At 40.6% G+C, this 16,218-nt stretch overlaps 1 protein-coding gene across 1 annotated transcript in view; it reads left to right on the top strand.

Moving 5' to 3' along the window:
- Positions 1-616: 616 nt before the first annotated feature.
- myg1 (myg1 exonuclease) overlaps positions 617-16,218 on the top strand; it is a 23,751-nt gene continuing 8,149 nt past the window's right edge. Inside the window, exons 1-6 of the mRNA XM_030051885.1 lie at positions 617-958; positions 1,886-1,998; positions 9,969-10,128; positions 12,491-12,640; positions 14,348-14,470; positions 16,147-16,218. The exon at positions 16,147-16,218 is cut by the window's right edge and continues 110 nt beyond it. Of these exons, the coding sequence (XP_029907745.1) occupies positions 695-958; positions 1,886-1,998; positions 9,969-10,128; positions 12,491-12,640; positions 14,348-14,470; positions 16,147-16,218 (882 nt within the window). The 5' untranslated portion in view covers positions 617-694. The remainder of the gene's footprint in view (positions 959-1,885; positions 1,999-9,968; positions 10,129-12,490; positions 12,641-14,347; positions 14,471-16,146) is intronic.

Here is a 16,218-nt window from a genome sequence, read left to right as displayed (position 1 = left end):
ATTGTTTGAAGAGGTCTCTCTCTTTAATGTGTCTAAAGTGTATAAAGGGACATATTTGGCTCTTCTATAGGATCCTACAGCCCACATCATATCTATAGCAAAGGTTTTGTATTGGACAGGCGATACAGTATCAATATTTCCTTTTTCCATTTCATAGACATGCTTTGCCTCAAGCCTGCACCACATGTGACATGCAGTCAGGCTTTCACACAGTTTCAGTATGATAATAAAAAATGTACTACTACTACTACTACTACCACTACTAAAACTATTACTATTGATACTGAAAAAAATATATATTACTGCTACTACTACTACTAAAACTATTACTATTGATACTGAAAAAAATATATATATTACTGCTACTATTACTACTACTACTACTACTACTATTACTACTACCACTACTACTACTGATAATAATGATGATTAAGATAATAATAATAATAATAATGATAATGATGATGATGATGCTGATGATGATAATAATGATGATGATAATAATGATGATTCGGATATACGCGTGATTTCTAATTGATTCACCAAACTTTGCATGGAATTGGTTTTGTACTTTCACTCGGGCGTCTCCGGTTAACAAAACAAGCGCACCCAAGAAGTCATTATATCCGGTCCGGCTCCAAAAACTGTCCGCCGCCGGCGCGTCGCGTGCAAATTTGTGTTTGAACGTGCACTTATGATAGCGGTCAATTTCACAAAAATCCCGTCTTTTATAAGCAGAGGTAAATCAGTAAGTTTGTTACTACTTTCAAATTCACACGCCAAACATATTTTCTGCTCCGTAAACGTTGCTCGCACTGAAACACGATACATGTCAAGCCAGCCGAAGCGACTCTGCACGGAAAACATGTCAGCGACAAAGATTGGCACCCACAATGGGACCTTCCACTGTGATGAGGTCCTCGCTTGTTTTTTCCTTCGCCAGCTTCCCGAGTACAAGGTAGGCATGCTGCGATGGAGGAGGGAGGGTGATTGCAGACCATAGGTGGCTTTCTGCTCCCTGCTGCTGTGTTACTTCACTCTGTGGCACTGCAACCTGCAAGAGACACCCCAAAGTGTGTGTGTGTGTGTGTGTGTGTGTGTGTGTGTGTGTGTGTGTGTGTGTGTGTGTGTGTGTGTGTGTGTGTGTGTGTGTGTGTGTGTGTGTGTGTGTGTGTTTCATCAGTCTGCGCAGGGTGGTTGGTGTTGAATGGGAAGTTTTATTTGCTGTCATGTCATCTTATAACACACCAACTGGGGGTGCTGCTGTCCAGATAGATGAGTCTCCTCGCTACTAGATACCACTAAAATAAAAATGTGACAGTAGTAACTTTTAGAGGGATATTATTCAAACACCCACAGCCCAGCCTATATCGCACACAGTTATACCATGGCAAAATACCATGACATGGAATCCCAGAGATTTGCTCTTATGGGACTATTATAGTGAATTTCTGATGTTAGGGAATAGTCTAGAAACCAGTACACATTTTATATCCTGTAATGGGATTAACTTTTAAAAAATTACCAGCAGGTAAAGAGTTACTGACATGTTTGACAAGCACGGCATAACAAATAGATATCTTCCTAACTTGCTCATCTTCCATTTGCCATCCTAGATATGGCTCAGTGTTTCTCAACCGATGAGTCAGGAGCCAAGAGAGGCATCTTGGCTCCACTTAGGACCACAGTATCAGTGTAACTGATGGTCCAGGGATAATAGTTTTTTTTGCATTTAGCTCATGAAACGTTTAAGAAACAGATAATCCAGCATGCTCTGACTTAGCTCTCTGTCTGAACTCTGTCCTGAAAATGTTCTGTACCATGCTGCCAAATGCTTGCTGATTAAGAACTGCAGATCTATGAAACAGTGCTGTTAATCATGCAGGATGCTGAGATCATTCGGACCAGGGACGCGGCCGAGTTAGCCAAGTGTGACATCGTGGTGGACGTAGGAGGAGTTTTCGACCCCAAGAGCCATCGCTACGACCATCATCAGAGGTACTGCACGGATAGCAAGTCGCTCTATTAAGGAGGATTTTATTTGCAGAGATGGCTAGAAGCCTTTGATGACTTACAATGTCCGTGTCAATATTGGACAAATTGTGCTGTTGTTGGATTTGTTAATCAAACAAACAAAACAACAACAACAACAAAAAAAAAACATACACTGAGGTGAAAAGGATTGGCAAGGTATATTCATCTGGAAGTTGTTAGTGTGAAGCTTGTCTTTAGGGAGATGTGTAATTCAAATGTGCTGGATCACACGGGTTCTGATACGTGGACTGAGATACGTCTTTTAAGCCAGTCTGGATTTAAGTACACTTCCTCTCCTCATCCCCATTTTGGCTTATTAAGCTATAGATTGGGAACCAAAATGGGCTCAGGCCTGTTGCTGCTGGATGCCCAGATGACACAGTGGAAGGAAATATATTTTCATTCGATGGCATCCAAGGATTAGGGAGTACATTCCTCCCTGGCTCCTGGTCTGAAAAACTTGAAGTACCCTTGATCTAGGCATTAGTCCATGAATCTAAGAACAGGCTTCATGTTTTCTGCTGAATTTCCTGCTAAAGTTCCTTCCGACTGGGTGCATTCAGCTGAAGGCTCATCACGTTGAGCAATCAGACCATTCCAGGTGTCTTGTCAGCTTAATGTCCTGATGATAATCAGAGATTGCTTTTATGACCATGGTGATGAAGATATGCCAGGGCTCTCTTCCTGGCAGGCGGTAAGCGATAATTAGTCCTCCTTCAATTGAACGCCCCCCTGCTGTGGTTCACGAGGCACTGAGGCTGCCATGACACCGTTAGGGGCCACGGGAGAATGTGGTTATCACTCACATGCACTGACAGGGGCAAGAAGGTTGTCATGTGGATTTAAGTGGGCTGGGATTGTAAAGGAAGTTATTGAATGAGCTGACAAGGACGATGATAATCTTTATTTCAACAGCTTTTCATAACACTGTTACAAAGTGCTTTACAAAGTGATAAAACAAACAAAAAAAAAAACAGATAAAATTCACAGCAAAAGTGATTAAAGTAAGGTAAGAAAGTTAATAAAAAGGAGTGATTAAAAAGAAACGATGAAAGGGAGATCAAACATAATATGTAAGAGATGCTGGCACAAAAGAAGTCTGTAAATTGAAGTCTAAAGAAATTATTAAAAAGATTATACTGATTAAGCCAGCCTTAGCTCTTTAGGCAAGTTGTTCCAAAGTCTATGAGCAATTATGGTCAACTCTTTTCTCTTAAGAATTTGTAGCAGCCAAGAGGGACCTGCTCGATCTGACTTCAGGCTGTGATTGGCTTCTATCAGGAAAAAGTCTGTGTTGTAGCTTGGTGTCAGACCCATGCATGCCTTAAAAATAGCCAATTTTTAAAACAAGGACGTTTATTTGTCATTATACAACAGGTTGAATAATGAAATTAAAGTGTGGTTCCCTCTTGATTGATTAAATGATTGTATAGAAAATAAAATTATTAAACATGGAGGAGTGCAGATGGTGCATTTAGTAGTCTCACAGTCTGAGGGAAGAAGCTGCTCTGTAGTCTGGTTGTACGGCAGCGAATACTTCTGTATCTTTTGCCTGATGGCAGCAGGGTGAACAGGCTGTGGCTGGGGTGGGTGTTGTCTTTTAGGATCCTTTTGGCTCTGCGCAGGCACCTCACCTTCCCGATATCACTGATGCTTGGTAGATGGGTGCCAATGATGTTTTGGGCAGTTTTAATCACTCGTTGCAGAGTCTTCCTGTCCTGGGCCGTGCACATCCCATGCCAGTTTGTGATGTTTCCAGTCAGGATGCTTTCAATCGCTCCTTTGTAGAAGCTGACAAGAACTTGGCGTGGGAATTTTGCTTTCTTAAGTTTCCTTAAGAAATACAGCCGTTTCTGGGCTTTTTTAACCAGGGCAGAGATATGTGAAGTCCATGTTAGGTTCTCTGTTATGTTGATTCCCAGGAACTTAAAACTGCTCACTTGCTCCACCTCAGCTCCATTAATGTAGACAGGGTTGTGTGTCTTTGCCTCTTTTTTTCGAAAATCAACTATCAGCTCTTTGGTTTTGCTGACGTTGAGCAGAAGGTTGTTGTCTGTGCACCATTCTGCAAGATGGTTGATTTCCTCCCGATATGAGAACTCATCATTGTTGGAAATCCGGCCGATGATGGTGGTGTCATCCGCGAACTTCACAATAGAGTTCTCTCCATGTCGGGGGTTGCAGTCGTGGGTGTACAGCGTGAACAGGAAGGGGCTGAGCACACAGCCCTGGGGGGCTCCGGTGTTGAGCACTAGAGTGGAGGAGGAGAGACTGCCAATCCGAACTGACAGGGGTCTGTTTGTGAGGAAGTCCAGTATCCAGTTGCAGAGAGTGGTACTGATGCCCAGAGTGTTCAGTTTTCCAATCAGCTTCATGGGGGAGATTGTGTTGAAAGCTGAGCTGAAGTCAACAAACAGCATTCTGATGTAGGTGCTGCTTTTCTCCAGGTGAGTGAAGACTGAATGGAGAGCAGTGGATATGGCATCCTCTGTGGATCTGTTGGTTCTGAATGCAAACTGCTGAGGGTCCAGACTGGCAGGGATGTTGTTCTTTATGTGCTGGAGAACCAGTTTCTCAAAGCACTTCATCAGGATGGGGGTGAGTGCCACAGGGCGGTAGTCATTTAGATTAGACACTGCAGACTTTTTAGGCACAGGGATAATGGTGGCTGTCTTGAAGCAGGTGGGAACACTCTCCTGTGACAGTGATATGTTGAAGATGTCAGTAATGACATCTACTAGCTGGTTGGCACATGTTTTTAGTAAACGGCCAGGGATGTTGTCAGGCCCAGCAGCTTTACTCATATTCACTTTCAGCAGGACTTTCCTCACATCCACTGTGGATACTGACAGTGGCCGGTCCTCTGGAGGCGGAGTAGACTTTACAGCTGATTCCTTGTTGAGGAGGTCAAAGCGAGCATAGAATGTGTTTAGCTTATTCTTATATAAGTAATCAATGTCAATATGCTGAAATTTGAGTGTTGTGATTTTACCATTTTTGCATCAGTCAGAATCACACAAACATATAAAATCATGCATTTTGTACAAGATAAGTTAGGGACTTTTGAGTTGGCAGAAATGCAGAGAATTGTAGACTATGGATTCACAGCGCTGGATCATAAGGACATTGATTTATGATCAGTGACTTTTTCCAGATCAGTGAAGAACAGAAGCTGCTTGATTTTGGAGGAGTTCTTCAACTAAAGAAACGTGCAGCTCTCTTAACTTGTTTGTCAGAACTTTAGTTTCTTGCCACTGGGTTTACATAATCAGAATACTAATTCATATGAATTTGGTTTCATGTTTTAAATTCTGTAAAATCCATAATTTTATGTCCAGACAGTTTGCAAGATTGACTGAGGTGGTCTAAATAAGTCTGAAAGGTAGATATAACAGTGTGTCATCAGCATAACCTCGTATTTTTGTACCACGTCAGTAGTAACACTAGGTGAACTTTTATGATTCCTAAGTTAAAAATGCTATTTTAATCTGTAATTAATGCATGCATAATTAAACAAACACTACTTCAGGCATCCCTACACAAGTTTTACTAATAATGCTCAAATTATTTACTTCTGAATGGCTTTACCAGTTGAAATATTTTGTAAGTCAAATCTGAATGAATGAATAAAGAGAATTGCATTTCCGTCTCTCATTCATTCTGAATGTAACAAAAGACTTATTCACAATTGTAAATCTTCTATGGTGTTATGTATTCAGATTGTGACATGAAACATGTTTTATTACTGAGTAGCAAACTATTTATAAATACATTTAGAGCATATGGAAGTAGGAATAAAACACATTAGAACTAGGGGTAATGATTTTGAATTGTTTTGTTTTGTATATTAGGGACAAAAAAATAATTTCATGTTCTTTGCATGTTGTGTTATTTACAAAAATATTTTTTTTTTCATTAAGAGATTTGGGATTGCAATATGGAATCAACAGTATTCTTTCAGAGGCTAAAGTGCTGCTTAGACTCTTTAAAATGACTAACGCATATCACATTACCATTCATGTACACTGGCTGTGGTTGTGTGTGCCGGTGTAAACAGGAAGTAGGTTCAGGTACAGGGGATGCAGAGCCGACGCTAAGCTCTGTATCTCACCAAAAATTAAACTTCATTTATTCATTTATTCATTCATTTATTATTACCGATGGCTTCTGACAAAAAAGAGGTTTTAGTCTGGTTAGAAGGAGGACTGTAACGACTGTAATTGTGTTTCATCGTTGGGGAATTAATTAACTTATTTACATGCAGGCTTCCTGCTTAGCAACTGTTGCTATGCGTGCCACTGGAATTCCAACATTCTGTCTAACTTGATAGAGGACAGAAACTCTGGTCCAGCTGTTTTAGATCGACCAGTTTACTTTTCTCCCTTGTATTTGAGCACATGATTCATTAAACCCATGGTTCAGTTTGTATTGCACTTTTTGGTTCTTGATCTGTACATTAGGGAGGAAAAAACACCACCATTTCTGATGTTCTCGTTATTTTTCCTTATTTGCAAAAATATTTTTTCTTCGTTCAGAGATTTGGGATACAAAAATGAAATCAACAAATGTTTATTCAAAGGCAAAAGTCTGCTTAGATTATTTAAAACAAAAATACTTTCAGTATATTCATTCATTCATCAGCTAAGAGTGTGGTTGTATGGCTCTCATACAGTGGATGCATTTGTGACACTGCACTTTTATTTTTTTTTATGATTTTTATGATTTTACGATTTTATGATTTTATGATTTACACCCCTAGTTAGAACATATAAATGTGCAATAACCTTAAAACACCGTCATGGATATTTGTGCATGATTAACATTTTCAGCTTTAAACTGCAAAAACCTATAGAACAAATGAAAACAAAATTTTAAAAACATACTAACAAAACTATTATAAATACATGAGTACAACACAGTTCTAGTGCAACAAGGTGTCACTGCTGAATGATCCATGACATATTTTAGTGTTAGTTGTTAATCATTAGTAAACATTTTATATAACATTTATTTAAAAAATGCTTATCTCACATCAGGTAATGATGTACAAATTAAATACAAAACATCAAAATTATTTCATCCTCATTTTATCTCATCAAAAGAACAAGATCAAATATTTTGTCATTACTAATGATGTTCTGCGCTAACACAAATATTTTAATATAGGCAACTTATAGTTATTTAATTTATCATTACCTCATTGTTAAGGCTTAGTCTTGTTCTTTAGTGCTACTGCAAGTGTCCTCTTGGAAAGCTAGGAGTTAAACCAGTGAAGATGTGTGACCATGCCACTTTCTCAAGTAATCTAATAAAATGACATGCTATATAAAGAATTGAAGGCCACACTGGAAACTAAATGAATTAAAATGGAACGCTCTCTGGCTTTGGCAGTTCAGAGAAGGTCACTGTTCACCAAGAGGACAGTAGTTTGTTAATGAGAGCTCCACCCTTTGCATGTTGAAAACTAAAGAGAAAAGTACAGTGCAGCCATAGAGGTACTGTCAGTGGATCAGATGCTCACACCGACTGAACTGAATGCCCAGAGGCAACATCGAGGGGTCACAAATGATGAGTCAGACACTGAGAGTTATGACGACTTTGCCATTTTTTTTTTTTTTTTTTTTTTTACCACATATTGTGAAAAATGTTGTTACAGTATATACTATGCCTTGTGCTTACCAGTTTCCCATCATTCCTTACTTTGTTGAAGCTGAGGAAAGAGTGCAACCTTCCTTTTTTTTCACCAAAGGTGCTTCACAGGCCCTGTTCACACCTGGCGCTAACTTGTGTCTTTGATGATCCGATCACAAGTGGGCAGCTCTCAGCGCGGCAGCTCACCTGGCATTAGACTGCAGCTCCACATGCAGCTCGAGTAACCACTTGTGATCAGATCTCACTTCCTCACTGTATATGGCAGTAAACATGTACATCACTTCTGTTTGCAAAGACCAAATGCACAGTTTTTAACCGGCAGGAGGCCGCAGTACGCTTCCCATGCTTTGTCTGCTGGACTCCTCGTCCCAAATGGAAATCACACAGCGTGTTTTTCTTGTGTACTCAATCCACAGGAATCCATTTTGTGGCTTACAGTCAGGGGATGAGAGGGGATGGCATCCCCCCTGAAATAAAAATGGTCAAAATCATCCACCCTGTAAAACTGCCATCCTCCCTTTTCAGCAAGTGAAAAAAATTGACCATCCCCCCTGAATTTTTTTTACAACTCGACTGCTGCTTACAGTCATTTGGGACTCCCAGTGTGTTAAGTACCCGAATAAAATTCTTTTTTTTTTCTGCCTTTACTGGCAGGTTCTTTTCCTGCTGTTTATATGTTTTTTTTTTTTGCCGCTGCGATATTTTTCCCTTGCTGCGATTTCTTCAAAAATGGCGAGAAGCTACCTAGACTTTCTAGTGATATTTTTTTTTTTTGGTAAGAATCAGTTGTTGAAAAGTGGAGTTTGGATTTGTCAAACGCTATTATGAATAAGTCAAATATGGATTTATCAAACACTGTTTTGCACACAATTTCGAAATAATCATATATTTGGAGTGTAATAAGACTCTTCTGTCGAATCTTCTAAAATGATAAGAAGTGGAAATGAGCCATGCAGCAGGTACAACAGGAGAATTATGTGTTTAGTGTATCCACCACATACTTAAGTTCTCAATATTTACAGTTTTTGGCTTTGAATGCTGCTGAACTGTCTTACCTTACGCTAATTCGGCATGGTAAGTGCTACTCTGCCGGGAGACGTTACTCTCTGTGATTCCACAGAGACAGTGTGATGGCTCCTCGTTGGCAAGCAGATCTCGTTCAATCATCCTCCTTTTCACTCTGTCATTTTTCTCTCCCTCATGCTCTCCCATCTCCTGATAATCGGCACAAAAATGCCTCAGCTCGGTCAATTAGCTCTTTAATGGCTGTGATTACCCCCCACCTCCCAAGCATGTCACTCATTCACTTGACGGTCTGTTTTCCGTTGTGTGCAGCCCAAGCATCCTAATTAAGTCTGAATTAAATGACCAGCAGTGGCTCATGCTGGAGCCCACTCATCTCAGCACATGGCTGAGGAGAGATCTCCTCCGGTGGCTTTTATTCATGTGCGCTCGCGCTTATAAACACGCCTGATCCCTCTCACTCTCTCCTGTCAAACTAGCCCCCTGGAACTGAAGGGAATATTTATGGATGCAGGCAGTTTTCATAGCCGGCTAATACGCATCAGCCAGATTACACAGCTTACACCTAGATGCAGCTGACATTTGATTGAAGGAGCTGGTTATTGGAGAAGATATGAACAGCCTATTTGTTTTGTGTAAATGGATAATGACCCAGGATTTGGCTTGTAGCATTGCTCTGGAGTATCACACGTGAATGAAGCCTAAAAGTCTGCGCAGATTTTCTCTCAGTGCAAAATCAGCTAAGAATGGTTTGCTTTTCGCATGCAATAGACTTTGCTGTGCTGTTGCTGTAACACATGATATTGGCTATCTCCATAACAGCAAACAATTAGATTACTTCAGCTCATAATTGGTCAAAAATAATGACGTTTTATGGAATGAATGGGTTGTTTATTTGGTAATGATTTGCATGTCAAGAGAGACACATAATTAAGTTTTTTTTTTTTTTTTTTTTTTTTTTCCCCGTGAGTTTATGCGTTATTTAGACTTCAAGCTTATGGCTGATTTGATTCCTATCTGGGGAATACTGATGGGAGGTTGGGGGGGGTTAAGGGGAAGGCATATGTGACAGAATTCTGCATCAGACATTCAAACTGTAGAGTCTGGAAACATTTGAGGGAAAAAAGATCTATTTTACATCGCTGTTTTGTCATGAACTTTTAACAAGTGGAGCACTCTGCGCAGAATATTGTCTCATTACAGATAGGCTCTTCCTGGCGCCTGTCTGTCAGCTAACAGATTGTCCTCCCTCTTTCCAGGACGTTTGCAGAGAGCTTCCACAGCCTGTGTCCAGAAAAGCGGTGGGTGACCAAGCTTAGTTCGGCAGGCCTGGTCTACATGCACTTTGGCCGGCAGCTGCTGTCCCATCTCACACAGCTAAAGGAGGGTGACAGGCAGCTGGAGGTGCTTTACGATAAGGTGAGAGGGGGGAGACAACAGATTTATGGCAGGCAGCGGGTTAGCACTGATTGTGTTTTATTCACAACGTTGACACTTTATTGGAGTTGGATATTTCCCGGTGCCCCTCTCACATCAGATGTACCCCTTTGCCAGTAAATCAAACGCACCTTTTATGAATTTCAATATGGACCTGGGAGATGGGACAGAGAAAGATAGACGGAGGTAAGGGTGTTGCCTTGTATATCTACATAGATAAGACATGCGAGGAGCTTGGTGTAATACTAGACTCTGATCTGAATTTTCATTCTCACATTGGAAATGTCACCAAATTAGCCTTTTACCACTTGAAAAGCATTTCTAGAGTTAGGCCTTTTATCTCTCAGAAAAATAGACATTCTTATGCACACATGCTTACGAGTAGACTTGACTCCTGTAATGCTCTCCTGTCTGGTCTTACTACAAGAGCTATTAATCAACTAGAGCTGGTTCAAAACTCTGCTGCCGGTTTGTTTTGTACATTAAAGAGAAAAGAGCACTATCATTTCCAGTGTCCCCATGCTTATTTTGTCTTATTTGCAAAAAAATGTATATTTTTTTCATTCAGAGATTTGGAATAACAATTTGAAAACAACAAATGTTCTCTCAAAGGCAGAAGTGCACTTCTGTTTCAAACAAACATAAAAATACTTTGAGTACAGTCATTAATTCTTCAGCTCAGTGTGAGTTGTATGGCTCTCAGCAGATGCACGTTTCATCTCCCAGCTCAGAACATAGTGAACACTCAGAGTCAGGGCACTCAGGAGGTCCAGCCATCACTGGTGAGAACTTTGTACGGTGTATTGTGCGCACCGCCATCAAGGACTGACCAAGACCAGAAGCGGAGCACACATTACACCTATTTTTAAGTGTCTGCATTGGTTACCGGTCAGCTTTCATATTGATTTTAAATCTCTTTTACTAGTACATAAAGCACTGCCTGGCCATGCACCAGGACACACATCTGAAATGCTTTTAGCGATGAACCAGGCAGATCCTTCTGCTCCTCCCACAAGAACCTTTTATCTGTTAAAAAAAAAAAAAAAAAAAAAAACTCATACCAAAACTTTTGGTGACTCTACCTTTTTCGACTGTGCTCTCAAGTGCTGGAACAGCCTCCTGGAGGACCTGAGGGAAGTTGGTCATCTATATAATTTCAAACGCAAAATGTATTTGAAGTTAGGGCTCTTGGAGAGTAATTGTGTTGTGCTGTGCTTATTTTTCTAGTAGAATGACAAAACATTCTTTTGAGATTTATTTATTGCCTATTTATCTATCGAGAATCGCATTTTACTATCCTATTTATTAGCTATTATATGTATTATTTTCATCTTTTACCAGTTTGCATTATTTATTTTTAAAATGCATTCATTTATTTATTTATTTCTGTACCTGCATTTCTTGCTTTATTATTCATTTCTATTTTCCCACTCTGTGGTGTCTTTGGATAATGCATCTCTGTAATCAGTCAAATCAGACGGAGCAATAAAGCCACAACTATACAGCGTTTTATGTGCAATTGATCCATGTGGCTTGTTTTTGAAACATGTTGTTAATCTTGTAGTGTTACAATGTACCGGCACTTTATGAAAAGTGATTTTGTTTTCTCGTTGTATGTGCAGGGATTTGAAACCATACCTGTATGTAGGTTATGCAGCATGTTTTGATTGGCTGCCACATGAAGACACTTAAATCACAAGGCGCCATACATGTTATCGGCATTAACTCACTTTGTTATTAGCCTTCCTATGTGTCAGTTTAAAAAATATAAGATCCAAAGTAATCCACTTACCCATGGTTGGGGGCTTTATTTATTTCAGGATGTTGCATGTCTACCTCTCTGCCAGGTCAGAAAAACTAAGCCCTCTATTTTTACCCCAAAGCTGAGGCTCCACATGTAAAACCCCTTGTAAAATCCCATCTTGGGTGGCTGACTCTCATCTGTGCTGAGCAATTGACTTCTCACAAGTAAACATATCTGCTTTTCTGCTCCACATCTTCTCCTTTTTCTTCCTCTTCCTTCTGGACCTATGCCAGGGAACTAGCAGCAAAATAGCAGCAATTTGGGTGCTGCTTTGGTTTAATGGCCTAGCCGTGCACTCTCCTCCTGTGTAACTACCCGCTGCACTGCGAGCAAATGGGTTTGAATCAGGATAATGCAATTCTGCTGTATTTCTCTCCCTTAGTGTCTTGTTTGTCTTTAAAATTCTAGCTGGAAAAAAGGTGGGTTTACTGCCCGTTCTCCTTTTAAAAATGCAAAAGGGAAAAAAAAAAAAAAAAAAAGTTGATTCATTTGTCATTATGGGCGCCTAACCTGTCACATCTCTCCTGCAATTCCCTGCAGTTATATGAGAACTTTGTGGAGGAGGTGGATGCTGTAGACAACGGCATCTCACAGTGTGACGGGGAGGCCCGCTACGCCGTCTCCACCACACTGAGTGCACGTGTCAGCCACCTGAACCCACGCTGGAACAGCAAGAACGAGGACACCGAGGTGTGTGTGTGTGTGTCAATGTGTTGAATTTACAGAGGGGTGTGTGTTGCGTAGCCCCTGTAAATCTCTTGATATTAGATTGGCGAGAGATGAAATATGATTTTTTTTTAACTAAAGGGAGCATATTGTTCTTACTGTCTGTGCATCTGTGAGCATTTACACATTACAACAATTAACGGGAGCATGTTTTTGCCCTGAGGCATTAAAGCCTGTCTGGTTTTTCTGTAGGGTATGAATGTGTCTCTGTGCACAGTGGACACATGACAGATGTATCATGGATTTATTTCACTTTTAACTCCAGGGACCTGCTGTGTGATATCTCAAATACGGTGTCGGCTAAAGTAAAACAAACACCACATGACAAAAATTGTGCCATACACCCCTGCCGATTAAAATCACGGATGTGCCACACACTGGAGTTTCATATACAGTAATCATTAAAGCTGTATCCTTCCCTGGCAACCACAACAACCCCACGAGGAAAGGAGGTGTATGGTTTCTTTCCATCTGCGCCGAATTCAGAATTAAACAGTAATTGTAAGTGTCCAAGCAGGGCCTTTGTAATAATCACAATCAGGAGGAAACGTGTCGCACAGTGACAGTGCAAAATGGCTCATAAAAAACACGATAAGACAAGACGCGAGTGCAATCAGCGCTCAGAGGTAATTTCAAGAGCTGTGCAGAAATGATGCATGCCCAAATAAGGTCTGGTGTGACTTCTCAGCCTCTGATTAGTGTGTGAGGGGAGCGTCCGCGGGGACACAGCACCTGTTCTCCGCAGACTCCCGGGGGATCTCTGCAGCCTAGCCTTGCATATATGTTGACTCTGCCAACCACTTTTTTTTTCCGTTGTTGATGTGGTCTCCATGGGATAGCTGGCCTATTTGTTTTTTCCACATTTCAATTCAGATGAGTGTGTCTCCTGTCCTGGCAATTTTCTCCATTCTCCACACTCCTGCCACCCAGAATTCAATGCAAGGCGAGGCAGCACTTAAGGGATCAGAAAGTGAGACTGATTCTCTATAAAGCACTGAAAATGTTCGGCAGACAGAGACAGCTTGATGTCAGGCTGACAGAGTGGATTCTCAACACGGGCAGTTTTGTGACGATTGAAAAAACCTTAATGGGTTTTCATCTCCGCCATCTACGACTGTTAAAATTCAGTGACAGCCCCCTCAGTTAGATGCATGCAGATTAGAGCGATGCGTGATAACAAGTGCTCACATCTGTGTGGGGCTGAATGTGCGCATGTATGCATGTGCTTGTATCTACATGTGTGTTAGGAGGCCCGGGACTTGTGAAAGAATGAGAGAAGCCGCTGAGTAATTAATCTGAGTGTACACAAGACTTGATCACACCGTTTCTACCTGCAGCACTGTCTGACTTTAAGGTATTTACAGTCAAACCTGGTTGAATTTCACACACGATGGACCGCTGAGAAAAGATGTGAATGATCATGAAGTAAAAGGATTTTGAACCACGAGGAGGTTGGTGGGGCTCAGCAGGTTTAGTGGGCTATTTATTTTATTTATTAACTTTGTTTGCCAAAATGACAGCTGAAGTCTTTTCAGTTGGCGGTGGCTGGCGAAACATGAAAGCTCGTACTTTGATGCATTTGCAGCGTGGTGTGTCTTGACATAATGTGCAAGCGTGTGTGTGTGTGTGTGTGTGTGTGTGTGTGCATGTGCCCTGCATCTTTCCCTGTAGGAGGGGTTCAGGAAGGCCATGGTGCTGGTCGGGGAGGAATTTCTGGACCGTCTGGATTACTACCAGAGTTCCTGGTTGCCGGCTCGCACGGTGGTGGAGGAAGCTGTTAAGGCGAGGCATCAGGTACAGAATATTTCACTCTGATGCGGATGAACACACATTTTCACGTCTGTTTACACTTATCATATTTGTTGCACCTACATATATATTTATACCTTTGAAAACCGCATGGTAACTGTGAATTTTTGAAAGGGGAATAGTTTTTGAAACTTCGAAAATGACCTTGCAAGAGGGCTTAAACATAAAAACACCCCTGCATGTTCTGCTCATCAGTGATTGACCCAGTGTTTGTGTGATTTTTGTCGGATGTGTTGATAGAGACCAGTGGGAAAATCATGATGGTGGTGTATGTTTTTTTAAAATTGTTTTAACGTTGGCAGTCACAATTGTGAAACTGAATATTGAAAGTCATTTTTTCTCCGTCTTTGAAGATATACCAAATAATCAACAAAACTTCAAGGGATGCACATTCAGTTAAAATGACGGCATTCTATACTTTCATGTTTTTTCTTTCGCTGATAATCATTGTTATAATCATATTTTTGAAGACACATATATGCAGTAGTATTTATCTGACTCTGACTGGCTTTCTCCCTGCTCCCTGCAATCTCAAATGTAGCCAAACTATCACTAAATAGTTGTGGATTGATTGATTAAGTTCTTAGTTAATGATTTATTTATTGGTTTGTTTAGCAAGCGCAATTAAATCTAATCAACAATTGTAGATGTGCCAAAGTCAGTCTAAAAGGAAAAAAATCTTATATGTAGTCTGTGGCCGGATTGTAATAAAAGAATAAAAAAAATGACAGTCAAGCAAGTATTAAGCGATAAAAGTGACATGACAGTATTTAAATGAGTGTTAACTCACAAGAGATGGAGGTGCACAGACAGAGCGAGCAAACAGACCAAGAGGAGCAGCTCTGTGGAGAAGCACACCGAGACGTTTGCACAGCGCAAGCTGCAGGCACACAGAGATTATTTAGCAGGGATATCAATTCAAGAGGTTAATAAAAGCATGGACAGACACAGAGAGACGGTGTTAATTTAGCAAAAAAAAAAAGCATCCCTGCTGAATCGCTGGCATATTTGATTTTTATGAACCAGAAACATGAATGAGATGAGAATGTCTCTTAGGAATTACATTCTCTAATTTGAGCAGGAAGGTACAAGAAGTAACAGATTCCAGGAAGCCTTGACCTTACCTGTGTCTCTAAAGGTTGGAATTACAGCTTATTACAGTTGGATTCAGCTATTGTAAGTAAGTATTGTATGAACTTCAATGCAAAACATGGAAGCTTTATTTCATTAGGCCATAATCAGCCTTTCAAATGAAATGTTTATAATCCAGCAGAATTGAAAAAACGTGTGCCAGAAACAAGGTGTCCATCCATCATTTGTGAGTTTGGTGATCAAACAGAAATAGTAGCCTAGAAGACAACATTTTACCAAACGTTACACAGAATTCAAAATCATATTTGTTTTCTGGAACAATGAAATACGGTCATGTTTTAGGTTATGTTTTTTTTTTTTTTTTTTTATTGTTGTGAAAAAACGTTTTTAGTTTTTTCCAGTCCTTGAACTGGTTTGAAGCCTTGTTCAGAGATGTTATGATCTTATTTTTGAAATTAGATAAGAAACTGCATTGCTCACCAGTCCGATAAGGCTGGCATTATCTCCTCCATGTGCCTGTTATCTACATCTTAGCGCTGATAAACTACGCGTCTGGTTTCATTCCCCAGGTGGACCCCAGTGGGGAGGTGGTGCTGTTCTCCCAAGGCGGATGTCCCTGGAAGGAGCATCTGTTTGCCCTG

Source organism: Myripristis murdjan, chromosome 5 (assembly GCF_902150065.1).
Source record: "Myripristis murdjan chromosome 5, fMyrMur1.1, whole genome shotgun sequence".
In the NCBI taxonomy this organism is placed as follows: Eukaryota; Metazoa; Chordata; class Actinopteri; order Holocentriformes; family Holocentridae; genus Myripristis; species Myripristis murdjan.
Note: the sequence above shows the minus strand (reverse complement) of the source record. Positions and strands in the feature narration are given on the sequence as shown.